The following is a 23886-nucleotide window of genomic DNA, read 5'->3' on the forward strand; positions in this document are numbered from 1 at the left end:
GTGACTCTTAAGGATGAGGTGTTGTTGCCCAGTAATTATCCGAGTTTATAATTAAATAATAGATTATGTGTGGCTGGCTGTGTCTTTAGATTTTTATTTTACATTTGTGGCAAGATTGCTTTTCTTTCTTTTTAAACCCAGGAGTCAGTTAGTTTTTAAGCAACTGTTATACAGATATAGGTTTTTACTTGATAAATATTTGGGAGAAGGGTTTTTGTGTATGTATCCTGTAGCTTGGTCTGATAGCATATGATGCAGCAACCGTGTTGAAGTGAAGGATGTTTGGCCATGGATAGGAGATCATCTAGGAACTCTAGATATGTTGTCTGTGTCCTGTTCTGTGAGAACCCTAGGCTTGCAGTGGAAGCCAGTCAGAAGCCCATCAGGAGTTCAGAGCGTCCAGAGCACTGCAGGACCTTGGAGAGCTCCAAGCGTCTTGGTGAGTTAGCTTTACAACTGCTTAGCTCTGCAAGTACATAACTCCAGCTGAAGCCTTATATATGTTGTCTGGACTATAGTGACAGATGGGCTGACTGGCTGTTAAATGTAATCTTTGGTTGTTTTTTTAAAAAAAACTAGCTGGATAGAGGCAGTGTTTAAAGTTCATCTTCCCAATCTAGCTGCTAGGGCTGTGTTCCTGAATTTCCCTTAGAAAAAGCAGTAATTGTGCTGAACAGACATTCAGGAGAAACATTGAGATAGGATGGGGTTACACCCTTTCCCCTCTTTGTCACTGAACATTGTTCTAAGAGGGCTCTATGTATGCAGGCATGGCTGTTGGGTATGCATATTGTGCATGGATTGGAGACATAATGTGAAAAGGAAGCTCTTCTCTTAAATCTTATTCTTTGCCCCTGTCACTCATTGTATCACTGAAAGCGTCATGATTTCAAAGACTATTACCCTAATCCACCAATATATCCATGCGTGCTCCTGATGTAGATATGCATTGTGATGCTTATACCATCTCCTGTGAATGTAATTGATGAACCCAGTGCAGAGTTCAAGACCTATCCACATCTGGGGCCACTAGTTGCATGCAACTAGTCCAACAATGTGCAGTTTGGTAGGGAAGCTTTATGCTTTTTAAGTTGCATCAAATCTCCATGGTGCCTCCATGGTGAACCCTTGGAAAATTAGGGTCATTGCTTAGTGGTAGAGCACATGCAACCACTGCAGAAGGTCTCAGTTTAAATCTTCCAATTAAAATCTCTCTTGAGATTTTGGAGAGCTTTAGCTAGGCAGCAGTACAGGACCTGATAGGCCAAACAGTCTTGATAGACCCAGTGTGCAGCAGTTTCATATGTTAGCAAAGTTGACTGTTGTGAGTCGGAAGTCTTGGGAAAATATGAATGCTCTCTGCAGCTTTACCATCCCATGTGCAGTGCTTAACAGATGCGCCTTTCTGAATGGATATGCTGTGTATTTTTATTTATATATTCTTTCTTCACCTTCTCCAAGCCTTGAGGCATCGTGTAAAATGAATAAAAACAATATTCAGGTATAAAATGAAAAAATAAATAAATCTAATATAGCAGAATTAAAACAATAGGTTTAAAGTGCTATAAAATAAAAGCAACACAATTCTCTGAAATGTTTCCCACCTCCCCCCCCCCTTTTGATGTTATACGCACCAAAGTTAATAGTGGGTACAGGATTGATTCTAGTATGAGTAAGTATGGCCTGGTTTTTCAAAAAGTTAACAATTTAACAACTTCTTCAAACTTAATGAGCAGATAATGAGTTCTGTTGCTTGCTTTGGCTAAATGCAACTTTGTTCATGAAGCATTTTAAGTAGGAACAGTTAGGGCTGCCTTTTTCACTTATTCCACTTTTTGGTCTTTAAAAGTTCCTTATTCCATGGACTCTAGGTAACAATGCTGATCTCCATACTATGGAAACCGTCATTTGCCCTGAAAACCTTCACTTGATGACTTCTGCAGATCAGACTGCTGTGAAAGAATAGAGCTGACTATTTTTTTGGCATTTTTTTTCTTTCATCTTCCTCAACACTTGGTTGGCAGCACTGGGAACAATGGTTTGGATCTAAAGAACTGAAAGCAGGAGGAGAAAATGCATATATTTGTACTGATCTGTGAACTCTTGCTGAAGACTTCTTGCAGTGCAGTTGCACAATGTATTGTGGTTTGCATAACGTATCAGAAATGGGGTGAATAAAAAGTTAGTAGCTGTAGTATCAGGGCTGGCCCAAGACATTTTGCTGCCTGAGATGAGGGTCAAGGCAGGATTCCCACACTTTGTACAGAAGCCAACACGACTGGCAGTTGAATCTTATTCCAACCCTGGCAATGAGATAGTATCCTCCTATTGCAGGCATACTGAACTGTGGCTCTCTGGATGCTATTGGAGTCCATCATCCCTGATTCATGATTTTGAAGACTGTTCCCATTATCATCCTAGCTGGAACAGAGGTTGGAGTCTAACAACAGCTGAAAGTCCACAGGTTCCCTTGTTTCACTGCAGCTGTAGTGGGGTAGGTGAGCTGAAAAAAATTCACATCTGGCAACCAATGTGCCTCTTTGGTTTCAAATACATTGATAGATGAGTCTAAAAAGCCTGGGGCACAAAGCGTCAGGCAAAAAGGGTCCATATGTACATACTATTAACACCTTTAGATAACTCTCATTTCTATTTCTTATGAAACAGGTTTAAGCACCATTTTGAACTTTTTTAAAAAAACCCCATATAACTACTTATTTATTTAAGATTGTCCGTATAGTAAAAAAGGTAAAGGTACCCCTGCCCATACGGGCCAGTCTTGACAGACTCTAGGGTTGTGCGCCCATCTCACTCTATAGGCCGGGGGCCAGCGCTGTCCGCAGACACTTCCGGGTCACGTGGCCAGCATGAAAAGCTGCATCTGGCAAGCCAGCGCACACACGGAACGCCGTTTACCTTCCCGCTAGTAAGCGGTCCCTATTTATCTACTTGCACCCGAGGGTGCTTTCGAACTGCTAGGTTGGCAGGCGCTGGGACCGAGCGACGGGAGCGCACCCCGCCACGGGGATTTGAACCACCGACCTTTCGATCGGCAAGTCCTAGACGCTGAGGCTTTAACCCACAGCGCCACCCGCGTCCCTTATAAGATTGTCCGTATAAATAGGATACAAATAAAGGAAATGTAGAACATGAAGAAAAGGAAGGGAAATAATATAAGATGGAGTAGGCAACCTCCAGATATTATTGGATTGCAACCTGCATCATTGTCCATCTGGATGGAGGGTTAGCTATCCCTGATCTAAGACATAGCAAAAGCAGTTTTATAAATGTGTGCAGCTCCTACATAGTTGTTTTAATTTAGTTAGGTTAGTTGATTTAGGGAGCACAGAAATTTGTCTTGTGTCCATTTAGACCATTATTAGTGATTCAGAATGGCACTGGCTTTCCAGGTCTTGGAGAGAGATGCTTCATTAGTTCTGTCACTGAGCTGAGGCCCATTCCCATAGACACTATTTCCCACTATATCTAATGGCAAGAGATGAAGATGTGAATGGTTGGCTGTCAAAGACTCTCAAAACTGCTAGTTAGGAAAGCATCACTGTTTAACACCTGAATCTTTAGAAAGAGTATTCTTTCTTCACCTGATACTTCTGTATAAATCCCAATCTTTGAAAAGGCAACAGAACACAAGGACTCCTGTTAAAGGAGAAAGGTGAAGAATGGCAAGCAAGCGAAACTTCTTCAGCATGTCTGCTTCTCTGTATGTAAGAGAAAATCTTCCGTTTGGACATTAATCTTACAAATAAGGTGCTCACATGAAGCAATTTCTGGCATGGCGACATCCTCATCTTTTAAAAGTGGGACGCGATAGATTTGCCATTTCTTAAGAATCAATCTCTCTCCCTTCAACCCTGAGCAATTGCAGCCCACTTCTAAAATGCTCTTTGAGGTTCATGTATTGAAGAAAAATCATGTAACAAATATAGCTCTAACTCATTCAATAGCATATGATTCTGTACTATTTTGAGGCTTTGAACAAAAATGTCTTTAACAGATGTAAGATTGCTACTATCCTTTCCGAACTGGCTGTGCACTCACACACATTGTTCCCTAGTCGGATGCATTCAAAAACAGAACATGGCCCTCACTTTATTAGGAGGAGGATGCAGAAGCCCCTGCTACTGCTTTGCTGAGTTGGAGAAGTCTTTTTATTTTATTTATTTAGCAAAACTTCTATACTGTTTGATAGTAATAAAACCTCTAGGTGGTTTGCAAGAAATAATAAAAATTATCAATATAAAGCAGTTAAAAATAAATAATTAAAAACATTTTAAAAGGTAATTAAAATTAAGAATAAAAAATGAAAACGCATCAGCACCTGTGCATCTTGGTAGACTAACTGAAACCAAAATGCTTTAAAGAGATGCTGGAAAGAGTATAGTGAAAGTTTCTGGCCAATGTCAACAAGCAGGGATTTTCAATGTGAGAATTCTTACAAATTCTGAACTCCACCAACATACTTGCAAATGGAAACAGGCTGTAGAAAAGCCTCACAGAACTTTAAAAAAAGGGCACATGTTGTCGGAAGAAGAAGGAAGACTGATATTCTGAGCAGATGGGCAGGCTGATAAAGCAGGAAAGGAAAGGTTTAATCCTTCTCTCTCTTGTGATTTTGTGTGATTTTTGTTCTGCAAGTTCATTGTAATGAGTTCACTTTTGGATCCTGCTGATGAAAAGCTGTGTTAGAACATGGTGTAAATGACAGGTGCTGTTATTGCTTCATATTGCATCAACTCTAGGTTTTACGTTGGAGCAGGAAACTGAATGTCTTGTTCCGATGATAGGCCAAATTAAATAAGACAAAATCAAACTGGCCTTTAAAACAAGAATGAACATTTCTTATAAATATTAAAATGCTATTACAGAATTGATTGGAAATTAATTTGCCATACATTTAAATCAAATTAAACTAAAGAATGCACTCCCGGTTCCAGTGAATTTAATGAAATCTAAACTCCCATCTTCAATTATTATTTTAGCATCTCACTAAATTATGACAATATAATAAGTACGCCACCAACGATGTATCAACGTACATAATGATTAAACAGTAACTGGCCAAGTTGAATAATCATACCAGAAAAGTGTTTGGAATGTTATATGGCTATTGGACTTATTTTTCAGTTCTGTGCAGTGTTGGCAATTCATATAGTTATTCTTCACAGCCATCTTTCTTCTTCTCGTCTGTGTTAGACTAAGACCTGGAAAACTTGGGTTCTAGTCCCCACTCAGCCATGAAGATCACTGGGTGACCTTGGCCCAGCCACCAGCTCTCAGGCTGACTTACCTCATACGGTTGCTGTGAGAATGAATTGGGGAGTGGGAGAATCATGTGCTTCCCAAACGTTTCCTGACCGTGGTCCCCTTCCAACCTTGTTTCCTTCCTGTGGTCCTCCAGAGGCATAGCCAAGGGGGCCACCAAATAAGTAAAAATCAATACAAATCTGAGGTTCTGTTACCCTAACAAAAGCCTGCCCCCTAATAAAAATCCTGGCTATGCCCATGCCCCCCACCCTACCAGTAGAAATGTAGCTATTTAAATGTTTTGTTTAAATGTAAAACATGAAAATAGAACATGTTTTATTTTATTTTTATAATTTATACAAAATACAATTACATAAAATGATAGGAACATAATGAAATATTGTCGAAGCAGAAAAACATAGAATCATGGAGCTGGAAGGGACCCCAAGGGCCATCTTTCTAGTGAAACCTCCTTCAAGCAGGAAACTCAGCTTAAGCATCAATGACAGATGGCCATCCAACCTCTGCTTAGAAACCTCCAAGGAAGGAGAGTTTTGACTCATAATCATTGCCATCAATCTATATTCATTTTGTGAAGCACAAGATGACCACTTGCTGCTGCCAGGAGTCTACAATCAACATTTTAATATGTGAGAGACAAAATAGTGGAAGAAACGTAATGGAAATGGTGCTCAACTGGGAAAGTGCCTGGAAACTGCATGGCACTTCCAGGCAGAGGGGATGGCAAGAGCAGCATGAGCAGCAGGCCTTCAGGCAACTGAGGATGGCAGGGAGCTAGAGAAGCAGGAGTCATTGGTATTACTGGGATTTAAGTGTGGACAGATAAGAGTGGGTGCAAGACCATGGAGGGCATTGGAGATAATGGACAAGGAATCTGTGTTGTATCCTAATGAGAAGAGGAAACCAGTGTAGGGATTTTAGGAGAGGTTTCATGTGGGCGGAGTGATGGGGGAAGTGAGTGGCTGTGGCAGCAGAGGGGTCTGAGTGGGCTGAGGTGAGATGTGCTATACAGCCATTTATAAACGCCATCTCCAACTCCTTGAAAGATTCCATCAACAGTGTCTCCAAAAAATTCTATATATCACTTGGGAAGATGGGCGAACTAATGCCAGTGTACTGTAAGAAGCGAAGATTCTTCAACATCAACTTCGTTGGACTGGTCATGTTGTTTGGATGCCTGATTATTGTCTTCCAAAGCAACTACTCTATTCCGAACTTAAAAATGGAAAGTGTAATGCTGGTGATCAACAAAAGAGGTTTAAAGACTGTCTCAAGGCAAATCTAAAAAAATGTAGTATAAACACCAACAATTGGGAAATACTGGCTTGTGAGCACTCCAATTGTAGGACAACCTTTACCAAAGGTGTCATGGACTTTGAAGACGCTCAAACTCAGGGAGAAATGTGCTAAGAAAAAGGCACGCTTGGCAAACCCTCACCATGATCAACTCCCACCCAGAAACCTACCGGTATGTCCTCACTGTGGAGAGACGTGTGGATCCAGAATTGGCCTCCACAGTCACGAACTCACTGTTAAACCCATGTTAATGGAAGACAATCTTACTCGGCTACAAGTAATCGCCAAAGAAGAAGCTATACAGTCATGGAAGCTGTCCCAGGTAGTGCTATTACTACTGTGTTAGGACTCTACGCACTACATAATAGCTTTGCCACTGCTGTTGAACACCTATCCTTAGCAAGAAATGTGGAGCAGTCTCCTGTCTGCTTAGCAAATCTTGCTGTGTTCCAACTAGTAGAGGCACTCATACCTAACCCTGTATTTTCCTGAGCAGTTCATGGGATTGAGTGAAAATCAGACACACATGAAGTGGGTCTGCACATAGAGGAAGGAACAGGACTGTGCCTTACCCTCATGTCACTTGCCCAGCCTAAATCTGCCTGTGACATCCACCCATTGAGTATGGAAGTCTAATGAGGAATCCATACACATGCTCTCTTTGCTCTGCATATGTGTATTGAGTGAAAGGAGCCTGGTCATTTTTTCTGCAGTGAGAAGTTCTGCTGCTAGTCATTTAATGGGTATAGCTAGGCATATAAAATTCTTAAGAATTAAGCTTTCCATTTTACAAAGCATATACTAGCAATGCTTATGTCACAGGAATTTTTTTGTCACAGGACTAAGGAACATCTTGACTTCAGTACAGGTAGAATAAACAAAAGCCTTCATCTTTTCAGGTGGTAATAGCATGTTTAAAATCCAAAATGTGAAATGAGTGGATCATTTTCTGTAGGTCGTGCTCCTTCCCATAAGCCAAGCTGCTCTGCATTCTCAAGGGGAAAAGGAACAACCGAGTTGACTTCTCATTATTTCTTCCTATGGTGCGTTCTTATTGAATTATTGCCAGGTATTGCCAGCAGATGCTCATCAAGCCACTGCAGGGCTCCTCTGTTAATTGAACTATAATGGGTATGACAGCAGGGAAGGTCAAAAATGATAGGACCAGTGATGATATAACATGAACTCTGGTCTCCTACAAACTGAAGAGATAATTGCCCTTGCCAGGGTATGGTTCTGCAAAAGTTTTCTTTGGAGAATCTGCAGTGTTCCTCTTTGTGTGCCATAGTTATACTAGACATCTTGGTAAGAACAAGGTCAATGTTGCACATGGGCCGGTAGCTTTTACTCTGAAACTACAGAAACGGTCACTGTAGAGGGTGAAAGGTAAAAGTGTTGCAAAAAGCAGTGGTCACGGGCTTGAATTTAAGGACAACCCAATTGTTTTCAAAGCTTGTTACCGTAAGTGAGCACAATACAACTATAGGATCTTTTTTCTCATTTGCAGTAGTAATTATTGAATTGTTTGAGAATAAGGCATGTTGTTGGTAAATAAGCGGTTCTTTTCAAGCAAGAATATTTAGCAAACAATAAACATGTTTAAAAGGATGGGGCTTTCCAGGAGTAGCCATTTTTATTTTTTATTTTGCTTACAAATGAAAGAATAATAATATGGGAGTATCTGGTGCCAACTTGATTGCACATGCAAGCCATTTGGTTGTTCTGGACCAACAATATTTTGGGAGCATCTTTCTCTTTCAAAGATGGAAATCCCTAAAAAAGTAATGCTATGTATAGGTGCTTTGTGTTGCTGTTGTGAGACCTGATGATGCACCTGAATGCCCACATTGGTCATGGATTCAGTGTGGACGCATCAGTGGCCAGCTATATTCTGACAGATGGACATTGCTCTGCTGCTAATATCTAAGCGTTAAAGGTGCCTGCCTCTTCCAAGCCATCTTGATGCATTTTTTTGTTTAAGTACTAAACCACAGAGCCAACAACATGGGAGGTTGGCTTTTGGATGTGTGTGTGTGTGGTGGATTGATTTTTAAATCAAGGCAATTTAAATAATTGATATTGTCCTTTGGTCATGCAGCCCTCATACGCTGTCTTTATTTAGAGACGCAGAGACTGATTTCCACTTGACACTTTTTCTCTGCATGCAAGGATTCTAAGCAAGGATACATATTGAAAGCTAAGGCTGTAACGCTAAGCAGCAAAAAGCACTGTGGCATGTTAAAGACTAACAGATTGATGGTGGCATAAAGATTTCGTGGACTAGAGAGCTTACACGAAAGCTTATGTCACAGTAAATCTGTTTGTCTTTATGGTGCTGCAAGACTCTGTTTCAGCAAAAACAACAAATACTTGGGATGCACACTTCCTATCCATGCTTCTAGAATTGTCTAGAAGCAACAGGGTTACTCGGCAAAGTAGTGTTCCTGAAAACAGAAAGCAAATAGCCATGCTGTTTGGCTGAAAGTCATAAAGATTCATAATTTGAGAACTAGACACATTGTGGAAGCACTGGCAGAGGAAGAGGCATGCGGGGGGAGTGCACCGCGCCTGGCAGCGTGATCCCGGCCAGGTGCCATCGTGGCTGCCCCACTGCCCGCACTGGGCACCACACCACTATGGGCGGCACACCACGCCCCCAGGACGTGACCACACCCCTGGGAGGCGTGCCAGCCCCGCCTGCTCTCTGCCCCCCCCCCGGTGCCGGAGCATGAAGCTCCACCACTGTGTGGAAGTCATTTTGTATTTGGTTTGCTGGGGACTCAAAGGTCAGAGTTTGCCAGCTCAGATAATGTGGCCATTTGTGGTTTGCCTTAAATGAAGAAGGGAAGCAAGACATTGTGATGCTTGCTGGAAGTTGGAAATGCTTGGCCAGAGGATCCTGTGAGGCTCGTTCATGTAACAGTGAACCATAGTCTGATATTACATCTGAAGCAGACCAATCTGTTGCTGAGCTTTAAGAGATTAGGCCACAATCAACTTGTATTTAGCATAAGATTTTATTTTAAACATGATTGTATTTTTATAGAAACACTGGTGATAATTAAATTGAATTTTTTTTGTAATCTGCAAATTGATTTTTATATATTGCACATGTGTTTGTGTATGTGTGTATGGTTTTTATTTTACCCACTTATTAACCATTTACTTCCATTTCCCCATAATTTTAACTTGCATTTTATTTTCAGTGTTATTTTACTGCTTGTATTTTTTATTTTTTTTTTGCTAGTGTGACACAAGATCACTTGTGTCGAGAGGTGGGATACTCTCTAAACAAGCAAAATAAATAATATTGTGAACAATGTTATTGCTGATTCTCCCACTGTCTCCTTGTTACTCCCTGTTCTCTGCTCATTTGCATAGCAGGTACAAGGTGCAGAACAGTTTCACTTCCAGCACTATTTCGGCATTATTTCTGAGCACTGCTTGTATCATATTTACGTTTCCCCAAATATTTTCACTTATGCGTGCTGCCTTTCAATTTTCTGTAGCGTAAGGAATCTGTCCCAATCTTTTGATTACGGTTTTATTATGTAAGTGCAGGCATATGGGCAGCAGTGTAATGTGATATATTTGCATACAGATGAAACAAGCCTGGCTTCACTTGCATCTTTTTGAATGACCTGCTCAATCTACACCATCAGGAAATACGGAAAAAACAATGCAGTGCTTTCAGAAAGTATCCAAACTTGGGACTCATTTCTTTGCATGTGCTGGAAGTACCTAATGATAGAATGGAGTATAAGAGTAATATCACTTCACAGAAGAGTTCTGTTCTATGATTCTTTTAATTAAAAACCTTTTTGCTGATGGAAAGTTCATTCTCTGGTGTTTTCCTTAATGTATTCGTAATGCATCTGTTTGGTCTCCCTTGCTAGAGATATCTTTCATTATAATCCACTTAACCGAGTTCATAATTAAACTTCTAAATGCAAAGCTTCCTTCATTAAATTTCCAGGTCGTACACTGAAAATCAAGGTTTGTGGTACTAAAGTAGGAAATGTGTGGGTTTCTTTTCTCTTCCTAATTATATCAACAGAATGAAAGATATATATTTATTACAACAGCCTTCACTCCTCTGTACATTGCAACCCTATATACCCGGAGACAAGGCTTCTTGTACTCCTTGTGGTTTTCTTCTGAAAGTAAATGTAGAGGATCACATTGTTAAAGAGTTCTTCATAACTCTGCCGGGGTGGTGTCAACTAATGATGTAAGGTGGGGCACAATCTAACTAAAAACTAAAAGAAAAAGACTCAAAAACCTGCTTGCTAGATTTTAATGAGTCAGGTCTTTGACTGCAAAGCAATTTATCTCAACATTAAATGACCTCCCCACCCCACCCCTGCTATGGTATCTACCTAACACAATCCATTGCAGACACACATTGTGGAATGGTTGTTTTAAGGTTTTCTGTACACACTGATAGTTCCTGCTTAATGAGGAATGATGCACAATGTGTTGGCATTCCTAGATGCTGGAATACAAGCCAGGGATGGATGTTGAACTACAGTTATTTGTGAGCAAATAGTCTATATCTATATCTATATCTATATCTATATCTATATATCTATATATCTATCGTCTGAATATCTTCAAAGTTTGCTGCATAGCTTCAGTATCTGGGCAAATGCACACTCCTACTCTACACAGTCAAAATGCCCTCTTAACTCCCTTGCCTTTAGGTGAGCTCTTTGTACCCAAAAGGACTTCCATTTGTGATACAACATTAACTCGCAAGCATTTCCTACTAAACACAGGAACTTGCCTTATAGTAAGCCAGATCATTGGTCCACCTTTCTCTGGATTACCTACACTGACTGGCAGCAGGGCTCTGGGGTTTCAGGAAGGGACTGTCCCAGTCCTAGCTGGAGATGGAACCTAGGACCTTTTGCATGCAAAGTAGATGCTCTACCACTGATCCACAGGCCTTAGAAAAAGAGAAACAATCTTTGCCTTTTCTCTTCTGATTTCCCCCCTTCCTGCAGCAGCTCAGCCCTTCACAAACCAGTCTCTTTTTGTTCTGTAATCAGTCTGCAGTTAAGAAATGTTAAGTGGAAATAATAATAATAATAATAAGTTGTTTCCATAGCACAGTTTCAACTTAAAATTTTCATTTATTCTTAATGATTTTCAACTGCAAAAGAAGTGAATCAATTGGCAGAATGCATGAAAGGAATTTGAAATGGCAGGGTATACTACCTGTTTGCATTTAAGTCATATATATCCCCTGCTGAATGCTGAATGGAAAATACACAAGCATTCCCTGCTTCATCAGCCATACTACTACATGTGGAAGCTGAGATACACAGTAACTTAATTTTAATCTGAAAATTGGAGGCCCCCCTAATGCAATTTATTCATGGTGCTGTGGATTGGCATATGGTGTCTGTACGTTTTTATTTTATCACCTTGACAAAAAATTTAGTGTGTCAGATTGTGTTATGGAAACCTTGCATGTGATTCTGATCTTGCTATTTTACTTGGGTGCAAATTATTGGAACCAAGTAGTTAACCTGCCATATGAGAGATGAGAATCTGGCTCAGCCTGGTCTAATTTATTCCTGTTTTCCCTGAATTGATATAACCTCTACATTCATGTCAGAGAAAGCGCCAGCCTGTTTTTGCTGCCTTTCTTAAGAAATTACAATATGCTGAGACTTAGAAGCAACAGCCTCATAATATACACAAATTTCCTTCCAGCCATTGTCTTCTATGAACACGGTCTTAACAGTGTGTTCATAAGTGACTGTGGAGGCCAATTCTGGATCCCCACATCTTTCCACAGTGGGGACGTAGGTTTCTGGGTGGTAGTTGATCATGGTGAGGGTTTGCCAAGCCTTCCTCTTAGCACGTTTCTCCCTTTCATCCCAACTTCAAGCGTCTTCAAAGTCCATGACACCTTTGGTAAAGGTTGTTCTACAGTTGGAGTGCTCACAAGCCAGTGTTTCCCAATTGTTGGTGTTTATACTACATTTTTTTAGATTTACCTTGAGAGAATCATTGCTTTGACACTAGTGATCTTTGCTTCTTCCAGTACACTGGCAGTAGTTCGCCTGTATTCCCAAGTGATGTGTAAATTTTTTTGGAGACATCATTTATGGAATATTTCGAGGAGTTGGAGATGGTGTTTATAAGTGGTCCGTGTTTCACAAGCATACTGTAAGGTTGGAAGTACTTTACAAAATGCTTTGTAAACAAGCATTTTGGTTTCCCAAACACTGCACTTCAGTCGGGAGAAAGCTGCACTCACCGAGCTCAGGTGATGCTGGATTTTGGCATCAGTGTCGGCCCTTGTGGAAAGGTAACTGCCCGGGTATGAGAAGTGATCAACACTTTCCAATGTTACACTATTGAGTTGGATTTGTGGTGCTACGGGGGGCAGGGTATTTTTATGCTTGTTGGAAGTTTACTCATAAGCCACCTCCACTGTGTTCAGTAGGCATGCCAGTATTGTAGCATGAGTGTGGTTTTTCAATAACATGCAGAAACGAGAACAAAGCAAAATACGAATATTCTCACTGGATTTGGGTTCTGCAGTAAAATCTGGGATTTGCAGTTTAGGAACCTGCTCAACTCAGGGAAGAACAGTTTAGTAATATATTCATCTCCAGCAGGATCATGGGCACTGGGATACGTTTTCACTTGCAGCTGTCACCATCTGCAAGAAAAGGGAGAGGGTGACTAGGGCTGAGCTAAGTATGGGCTGAGTGTGAATTTCAGTAAGGCTGGGGCTCAGATTGTAATTAGCTGGGAAATTCTGAATGCGTTAGTATTCCAAAGTTCTCAATGATCCATCCAATGATGTAGGTGCTTCAGGAGGTGCAGGAGAGATTTTAAATAATAGTAGCAATTATTTTCCTGCCCCAGCACAGGCTCTGGAGTCTAATTCAAACTGAATGAGTGTTTACTGTTTTCACAGAGAAGCTCCATTGAATGGCTAAACTAACTTACGTTGCTTCTTCTTTTCCAGCAAGACCAGCTCTATAGCTTCTAAATTATTGCCATTTGCTATTGGCTAAGCTATATACGTGAATGAAGTTAGATAAAAATGTCATTTCACTTCCATTTTGGGTAGCCTCTATCTGATAAATATAATTGCATACGTTTATCATGATAGAGACTGTTTCAGAGTAATTTAAATAAAACTATCTTTTTTTAAAAAAAGTTTTTTTTTTATTTTGTACATCTACTTTGTGTGGTATTTTCAGGCTTATCTTTGCCTTATCTGCACACCATGTATTGTGTATAGTAATAATAGTTCATTTTATAAGGTTACAAATGTAATAGTTTGGAAAGAAGCTTTTAATAACTGATAACTATAAAGAAAAGCACCAAAAATGATGCAACTAACCTTTTGTGGAACGAAACCTGTTCCTAATATTTGACTCTTCGTATTATGAGATATGAAGCTTCACGCTACAAAACATGAGGGAAATGACCAGTAGCAAATGTAAAATGTTAGAATCTGAGATAAATGCCTGGCAGGCAGAATAATTGCATGGAATGGGAAAGGGAGTTCGATGTTTTATAAATTTGTTCTTGGTAACAAAGCAATTGACTTTTGTTGATGCATTTATTTTGGTGTTTGAGATGCTACCATTTGTATTTCAGCTTTGTGAAACATCCTGCAAGTTGGCAGTATGCTTTCCTATTACAAATATGGGTCCTAACATACCGACATAGCAATCCTGTACTCTATAATTATTCTGTCACAGGGAGAGAAGATATGCTGCTATTGCTCTAGTGGATATGGCCACTGTATCCCTATGCAAGATTATCCTCATAGTATTTTTGTGTGTGTTGTACACTCCCTTGTTATCTTTTCTAGGCAAATATAAATAAAGCAAAACAACTGGTTTGCAGCTCATGAAACTCAATTTTTACACGGTTTAGGGATGGCACAAGACTACTGGAAGAATCTTGTGCCTTTATCAGCTGTGTGGCAGGCAGAAATTCAACAGATTTAGCTATATCTTGTAAGAAAATGTAAATCTGGGAAAAGCTTCACTTGTTGACATTCTGTCTATCAAACATCGCCCTGATTTATTTTGGTGCTCTCTGCCCCAAATTTACCTAACTTTGAGAATGGCACAAAGCATACACAGCTGTCATGTAAGTTTGTGTGTGTCCTCTTTTGTACATGTGGTAGAGGATCAAATCCACATGTAGTGTACTGGACCCAGAAAACCCTGTTAGCAACCTGGATCACTTCTGCTTTGCAGAGATCTTCATATTCTCCTCAAAATGTCACTGTAAGCGACATTTGATGCCACCTCGTATCCCAAGTCATATTAATTTTGCTATTGCAAAGCGGTATATTTCCACCAGAGAGGTGGATTATATTAAATATGCTAGTAAGGTAAATAAGAAATAGGAGTATCAAATCTCAAAGGGCCTTTGCAGAAATTCTGTGAAAGTGGAGAGTGGCGGTGGCAAGCAGACGTGGGAATAAGAATCTCTTCCATTTATCCAGTCGCTTCCTCGTTAAAACACTATTTCTTTGAAGGGAAAGGGCTAACAGGGTCCAGTGATGTATGCGCTTTTGTGTGTGTAATATGTAGTTCAACCATGTAGTGTAAGACTTATTTCCGTATAAAATACCTTAGTGAAATATTAGGGCCCGCTTCAAGTTGGCTGTCACTTCTGCACAGGGGAAACCACGTACATTTTCTTTTTCTTTTTTTTTGAATAAATTTTTATTAGTTTTCCATAAGTAAAAAAGAAACAAAGCAAAAACATAAACAAACACAAAATCAACTTCCCCATACCACCCCTTTTCTGCATTCTTGTTTCAAGATTTTTCAGCAACCCTTTCGTAATAAACTTGTTTATATTTCATAAATTTAACTTCTATAAGTTATTAATACAACTGTAGTTCTTTATCTCTTATTACCCTGAGCCCCTAATTTTCCAAATTACAGCAGTTTTTAAGATAAACTTTGAATTTGTTCCAATCTTCATCCACCGCCTCTTTCCCCCGGTCTCGAATTCTGCCAGTCATCTCTGCCAGTCCCATATAGTCGATCACCTTCGTCTGCCATTCTTCCAACGTGGGTAAATCTTGCGTCTTCCAATACTTTGCTAGAAGATTCCAGTTACAGATGGGTAGCCGTGTTGGTCTGCCATAGTCAAAACAAAAAAAATTCCTTGCAGTAGCACCTTAAAGACCAACTAAGTTAGTTCTTGGTATGAGCTTTCGTGTGCATGCACACTTCTTCAGATACACTGAAACAGAAGTTGCCAGATCCTTCTATATAGTGAGAAGGTGGGGAGGGGTATTACTCCCCTCTGAGTAATACCCCTCCCCACCTTCTCACTATATAGAAGGATCTGGCAACTTCTGTTTCAGTGTATCTGAAGAAGTGTGCATGCACACGAAAGCTCATACCAAGAACTAACTTAGTTGGTCTTTAAGGTGCTACTGCAAGGAATTTTTTTTGTTTTTGCTAGAAGAATTCTTGCTGCTGTTGTGGCATACATAAAAAATGTCCTATCCTTCTTTGGCACCATTTGGCCCACCATGCCCAAGAGAAAGGCTTCTGGTTTTTTAATAAAGGTTCTCTTCAGAACTTTTTTAATTTCATTATAGATCATTTCCCAGAAAGCCTTAATCTTCGGGCAGGTCCACCAAAGGTGATAGAAGGTTCCCTCCGTTTCATTGCATTTCCAACACTTATTGTTGGGCAAATGATAGATCTTTGCTAACTTGGCCGGAGTCATGTACCACCTGTAGATCATTTTCATAATGTTTTCTCTTAAGGCATTACATGCCGTGAATTTAACACCAGTGGTCCATAACTGCTCCCAGTCAGCAAGCTCAATGTCATGCCCCATATCCTGTGCCCATTTAATCATACTAGATTTCACCATTTCATCTTGAGTATTCCATTTCAACAGCAAGTTGTACATTCTTGACAAATTTTTAGTATTGGGTTCTAACCACGTACATTTTCTGCTGTAGTGAGTGCCACCCATATTTGTCTTGTTGTATATACAACCAATCCCAGCTACTTAACATATATGTTGTTGTTGTTTAGTCGTTTAGTCGTGTCCGACTCTTCGTGACCCCATGGACCAAAGCACGCCAGGCACTTCTGTCTTCCACTGCCTCCCGCAGTTTGGTCAAACTTACCATATATACATAGGCGTAAAAAATGCATGTGCATAAAATGGTGTATATGTTGCATTAGGGTTGCCATATTTCAAAAAGTGATTTTTAGATGTTTTTGAGCAGTTTTTCAGGAAAATCGGCAAAAGCAACACTGCAGACATGGGTTGCCATACATTTGTATTTTCCTGGACATTTTGCCAATTTCTGCCCGGACACTGCTTCCGACAACAGTATTCCAGATATGTCCAGGAAATTCCAGACGTATGGCAACCCTAGTCGTATACATGTTTGTTTTTAACATGTGACTGGCAATCTGTGTATGAAAATGTGAGACACCACTTAGAGGTGAATGTTCTTATGAACATAGTAGTCTTATGGCCCATACCATAGGCTATAAGACTGCTACATTCCTTCATAAAATCTGTACAAGTGGCATATTTAAAGGGTTAGCTGGTGACTCTGCTCCTCTTTAATTAACTCTTTCTCTATTTCCCACCTCCCTTCTCTTTATTTTAGGAATAGTGAAGTGATCTGGATTGAACTTCATGAAGTATGGTTCTAAGCGATAGCTGGCTTTGCGCTCACTGGGCATGGCAGAGCACAAGAAGGTGCTTGGTTGTGCTTGCTCTCTTATTATTACACACATCTGATTTGGAAGGCAGGAAATCACATCCATTTGTCTGGAAAACAGGTAGGGATGCACATATTCTTCCTTACTGTGACTGTGGTTCTGTGTGAGTTTAGGCTGGTGGTCCTCAAACCTGTACCTCCATGGTCCACTGGAAAACGACTGCAGGTCTTGGAAGTCCGCTTAATGATTTTACCTACCCGTTGTAGCAATTATAATGTGCTGTATGTTTTTTAAGATCAAACGTCTTAATTTTAGCTCCCTGTTAACTTTGCTGCTAATCCTTTTCACCGCTTTCAAGTGCCTCTTCCTCTTGTCACTTCCAGTTTGTTCTGTTCACCTTCCAGGTGACAATGCTCCTGCTGTTCTTCACAGGTGTGCAGCAGAGCACCTGAATGAAGCTTGTGGATCACGGTTTGGGAATCCCTAACTTAGATGCATTGAGCCAAACTGCTTTTTCAGAATATCAGGTGGTTCAAGCTCTTCAGAACATAGGTGAAGTTGACTCCTCTGAGTATAAATCTTTCTTCATGTAAAAACAAATTAGTAAGTGTGGGGCTAGATGCCATCTTCTTGATAGACTAGCTTTCCACATGCATTTTTAAAAAAAATGTGGCACGGGAGTATGAAGATTCCTCTACACATTTCCCCCACCTGTATTCTGGTATAATTCCAGGGGGCTGTACTGCACATTTTACTTGAAGCTGTAGAGGAGTTGTTAGTTCTTTTTTTTTTTATTAAAGATGAATAGTCTCAAAGATGCATAAGATAAAAAAATATATTCAAATTTATCCTGATAGCTGGGCCTACAATAGCTAAGTACTGTTCCTATTTGCTTGTCTGTTCAACTTGAAGGAAGACCAGAGGAGAGAACTTTGGACCAATTTAAATTCATGCATTTCTTTGGCAGAGTGACTGATTTTTGCACATGAACAGAGCAGGAATTAGTCTACATCTGCAAGTTGTACAAGGGGAAGTGGTCATTCCCTGAAGCAATCAGCCCATAATTTGAGTTTTAGTAGTTAATCAAGCACAGCTCTTCAAAGTCATTCTGGGGTTATGCCAAGACAAAGTGGTAGTTTCTTTCTCCCTCCACCCCACAAGTCTGGGTTTCTGTAGGTCCAAATGCCTTGTTATATCTGGAGTGCCACATGTTCATCATCCCTGGGACTTCATTCAAAAAATTTCAAGGGCCTAGAGGCAAGGGGAACAAATATATCCAACAAAATTTTAAAGAGATGTAAGACTGACCACTATTCTTTTTTACTGTAGTATCTTAACTTAATGTCCCAAATTATATCACACCTAAAAGATGTCTTAGAGATAAACATGTGTAACAGACTATGCATCTCATTCTTTTTTCCTTCAAAAAAGGCATAACTTATATTTCACTAACCTTCCCTGTCTTGTCCAACAAGTAGCAAATGCAAAAGCAGTCATGTTGGGATTTCTCAAGGCCACTTTTCTTTGCTTACCTCTGACAGTTTAAACAATAAGTTCATTACTTGTTGGTTAAGAAGAAGAAAACTTTGCCTGAGCCTTCCCCAAGGGTATGTTTATATATAATTATGTCTTCTCCGAGTATGACATAATCAGATACAGCCCAATAACACAAGAATAAAATACCACTAAAATCATAAAAAATATGATAGAACAATCACAACGAATAGTAGCAGTACCTACATAACCCCTCCCAAAAAAAGTTGACTAGCTTAAGTTAAATTGCAACAAGTATGTTTTAATCCAGAGTCCAAACCTCTGCAAATTTGGAGCACTGGTTGCCTCGAGTGGGAGAGAATTCCACACTGCAAATTACATAGGATTCCTGACCCCATGTCCCTACCTTGGGGGCCAAACCAGAGAGTGAGAAAGACCCCTCTTCTGACCCCAGAGCCCAGGTCAGCTGATATGGGGAAGTGTTCTGTTAAATACCAGGGTTCAAGACAATGGAGATATTTATAAGTCAATACCAACACCTTAAATTTGTCCTGGTGGCATAGAAACAGCCAGTGCAGGCTCCACAAACTAGACGTTACATGACTGTGCAGACACACAGGCAGTGGCGGAGCTTCATGCTGTGGCACTGGGGGGCAGAGAGCAGGCGGGGGCGGGGCTGGCGCGCATCCCGGGGGTGTTGTGGATGTCCTGGGGCATGGCATGCTGCTTGCAGGGGCGGGGCACCCAGCACGGGCGGGGGGGGGCAGCTGCGATGGCACCCCACCAGGATTGCACTGCTGGGGGCGGTGCGCTCCCCCTGCACTCCTCCTCTTCCGCCAGTGCACACAGGTCAATTTTCTAAAGGCTGCATATTCTGCACCAGTTGCAGTTTCCAGAACATCTTCAAGCGAAGCCCATCACAGAGTTCATTTTGGCAATATCATACCTGAAAGTCCAAACCATCACCTTTTTATGTTGAGAAGAATGGTCAGTTCCACCTATCAGGTTTACTCTGTGTATTTTTATTGCACAGAAAGGAGAATGCATGGGGCCAAAGTTTAACTATCTTGTGGGCCAATTGATTCAATTGTAATATATACATATAGCAATATGCAGTAGAAAATAGGAATCGTCTGCCTGTTTTCCTTAATGTCACTTTCAGTCATGTGAATGAGACAATTATTATCATGATTGTTATTATTTGGTTCCTGATTTCCATGCTCGGTTTTGACTTGGTAGTTTCCTTTTCCCTGTGGAAAATGCAAAGATTCAGGCTCTGCAGCTGCTTTCTTGCACTCAGGCTGTAATGAGCACACTGGAATGCAACAAGCAAGAAGTAAGCATGCTTAGGTTTGTAGCCTTGACTTTTAAAACTTGAAGATGCTGAAATTAGATTACATAAGAAATAACCTAATGCAATTTGGAGCATTCTAAAAATAGATGTTATTGTCACTTATATTCACTTAGTGAAAATTTTAAGAAAGAAAAATAGCTATGTTACATATTTTTCTCAGAGCATAGCACATTCAGCAGAGATTTGGAGTGCTGATCTCATGAAGTAGCTTGGGGGGGAATGTTTCAAGATATAATTTCAGAGTAAGTGAAGTTTCTCATGTTCATTGTTACATTTCTATTGTGAACTGAAAGTGTTTAGAGATGTGCATTGTTGTTCATAAGAAAGTGAACACCCTCTTTGGGTGCTTCTCCTGGAAATATTTTGACCTTTGCAGTTATGCCTTCATTGATTATATGAAATACCTCAGAAGTTTTAAAGATTCTTAAAATGCCATTGAAAATGAGCTAATCTCTATTTCTGTTTGTGATATTTGTGATCAAAACACTTGTGAGGAACATACTGGTTTCTGATTTCTAAATAGAGAAGTATCGGGGTAAACATGGAAAAGTATGTTAAGGGAAACAAAACAGAATAAAGCATTTGGTTCCTTTTCCTCACTGATAATTGAATTATAGATAATAAGTACAGTCATTGTTTTGCATGTCTTTAATGGACATGGTTGCATTCAACAAATGTTATTGTACTGGACATAATTATTTTGTAAGTACTATCCTTATTTTAGGATAAATTAACAGAAGTTTGCTTGGAGGATTTTCCTATGCTTTGAATATTTATTTACACAAAATGCTCAACAAGGAGTGACATGGTTTTTTTTAATGGTTATTTTATTATTGTTATTTTTTATCATGTGTTAAATTTGTATACCACACTTCATACGAATATCACAGGGTGGTTCACAACATAAAAACACAAAATAAAACACAAAATAAAACACAAAATACATAATAAACACACCCACACACCCAATATGTTTCTCAGAAATCGCCAATAAAGTATGAGAGTACTAAATGCTTTTATTTGGGGGAGATAATGGTTTGCATTTTCCTGCAAGGATCCCAGCTAGATATAGTTTAGAAGCAGGGATAGGGTGAAAGCAGGGTAAGGGTGAGGAATCTAGCTAAGGAAAGGAAATCTTTTCTCCGAAGCCATTCATGAAAAGAGTGGTGTGGATCAGTATATGAGGAGCACAGAGCTTCCTGATGAGCATGGGATCTGACACACAGAGTAATCTCATTCAGGACAGGCCCGGTTGAGGGACAATACATGGCAAAGGGCAGAGGCAGTGAACTGCCACGAAACACCACAATAGGATTTTTTCGCTGGGGGATCACAAGAGATCTCTGAGCCAATCAGTGTCCACTGCAGGAAAGGTAGTGGTACTATCCTAGAAATTGTAAATTTGGACTTAATCCAATTACAGGAGAACATGCTTGCTGGAGGCTGCGCCTTAATTTCTTTGAAAGAAGGGCATCTACTTGCAATAGATGTAGCACATATTCCAGGGACTGATTAGACTTGCAGTTACATGATCCATTATGCATATCAGTTATTGTGAGAAATTACCTTATGCAGCAGCCACTCTGGGGATGATCTTCGGTGTGAACCACTGGGGCTTTCCTTAGATAAATGATACTGGGGTTAAGCTTCCTCTGAATAACGCTGGAGCTGTTTCTGATTACGAGCGCTTCACCATGTTGCTTAGAGCGATGCCAAAATAAATACTTTGGGAAGGATTCACCTAATGAGCCCCGCCAGTGGAAGTCCTGTCTAAGAGCAGGCAGTAATAACAACAATACAAATAAGAATAGGAAAAACAACAGTAGCAGCAAAATTTTTATTTTCTGGAGCTTTTAAAAACTGATTTTGTCTATACTGTTGCAACTTTCATTGCAATTTTTTTTTAGTTATTACATTCTTTGCTTATGTGGCTTTATTATTCAGATTTCCCCACTTTTTTGTCAACATTAAAATCCATCATTTCCAAAAGTTGAAAAAAATCAATTTAATATTAGAAATCCCACAGAAGTGTTATTTTTCTTGCTGATCATTAAATAAATGCATTAATTTAGGGTGAGTGAGCCTTGTTTATCCATTTTTGTGTGGCTACGACCTGCCTTCCTCATTTAATTCTAATATAGGTAGCCAAATTAAACCGAATATTCACTTACTCTGTTTTTCCACCAAAGTTGATGTGAGAAATGCTCTCCCAGCATTTAGCATAATGTATTGCTGCAGTGACTATGGGATTGTGTTGTTATATCGTTTTGATTTTTAAAAAAATCATATTGATTAATAAAAGTAGCATTGTCAATGTTTATAGTTTTCTTTTCTGTTGCATGCCTTTGTTCCTTCTAGTATATCTTAACCTGATCACATCTGCCACACCTTGAAACTGCTGTCCTCTCCCTTCTATCTGTGACCCAACATTTGGTGTTAATTATGTCTTACATTTCATAGTTTCCAAAGGGCAATACACCATCTGGTCATGGTCTTAAAAGAAAAACAACATCAACAACAATTTTTGGTCATCCGAAATGTATTGCATTCATCAGGGATAGGGTAACACGTGGTGTTGGACCCCAAAGCTCACCAACCCCAGCCACCATGGGTTGTAATCTGGCAAAATCTGAAAGGCCACGGGTTCCTCACCCACTCCTGCCATACCTCTAAAGTCACCAGCTAACAGAAATTCTGTACCCACCTTATTATCTAGCTCTTAACATGTTCTTACCCACTGGAAACTGGTCCATTAGGGCAAATGGAGGCAATACCCCACCAACTTCAGTCTGCACTTAGTCCTCACCTGGCTGCTGCCTTCAACTACTCACAGTGTGAGCTTTGTCAGGCATTGGCCCTGTCTCCACCTACTGGTGGTTTCCCAGCCTTCTGCGTTAGCCACCATGGCTCTTAACTGTACATCTTTGCACTTCTTAACTTATTCTTCACTGTGAAGTTTTATGAGTTTTTTTTTTAAAAAAACCCTCTGAGATATTTATTTTACTCTGTGTGTGTGTTTAATATTTCCACAGTTATAGATATTCAGAGCACAGCAACTGACAGACATTCATTAATGGCTTAATATCTTAATATGTCCAGATTGATTGCAACTGAACAGATCCATATACACATTTCCCCCCCACACAATTCAAAATGCCCCTGCTCAGCATTTTAAACAAAATTATAGATAGCAGCGATGGGTGATTTTAGTAGGGCTAATTTTCCTCAGCATCCCTCTGTGTGCCACTGCAGTGTGATTCAACCAAAGTTAAGCTCTTTTCAAGCTTTTTGACTTCAATAGAACTGATTTGTAAGAATGCCCTGAAATCTCTCCCACTGAAGTCAATGGGATGCAAAAAAAGAGAGAAGATGATTCGCTTTCACTGGATTATAATGTATGATTATTACATTCAAATGTACATTTTTTTTCTTTTTTAAAAAGCATAATTAAAAGTGTTTCACTTTATCGCAGTTTGGAATATGTATACTGGGCAGAAACTCGCAGGCTTTGCTGAAGCAGAGTTTCCTTTTATGCCCTGTGTCTTGGAAGGCTGGTCATGAAAAATCACTTTTCAAATTAGAACTTAATAAAAAACTTTCCTGCTCCGAACAGTAAGCCCTACTCCCTATGCGATTAGTGGTTTCATTTCTTTCTCAGCAGTTGGGTAATGATTATAGCTCCAGATGCTGCGGGAGCGATAAAGAGATTGATTAATTTCACTTGAAAGGGCATATGTTCAAAGAGAATCCAAT

At 39.9% G+C, this 23886-nt stretch overlaps 1 protein-coding gene across 1 annotated transcript in view; it reads left to right on the plus strand.

Moving 5' to 3' along the window:
* The window catches only part of THSD7B (thrombospondin type 1 domain containing 7B), a 356836-nt gene that overhangs the window by 43731 nt on the left and 289219 nt on the right, over nt 1-23886 (plus strand). The window contains exon 2 of the mRNA XM_028744996.2: nt 17231-17405. Within this exon, the coding sequence (XP_028600829.2) occupies nt 17267-17405 (139 nt within the window). The 5' untranslated portion in view covers nt 17231-17266. The remainder of the gene's footprint in view (nt 1-17230; nt 17406-23886) is intronic.

Source organism: Podarcis muralis, chromosome 1 (genome assembly GCF_964188315.1).
Source record: "Podarcis muralis chromosome 1, rPodMur119.hap1.1, whole genome shotgun sequence".
Lineage (NCBI taxonomy): Eukaryota > Metazoa > Chordata > Lepidosauria > Squamata > Lacertidae > Podarcis > Podarcis muralis.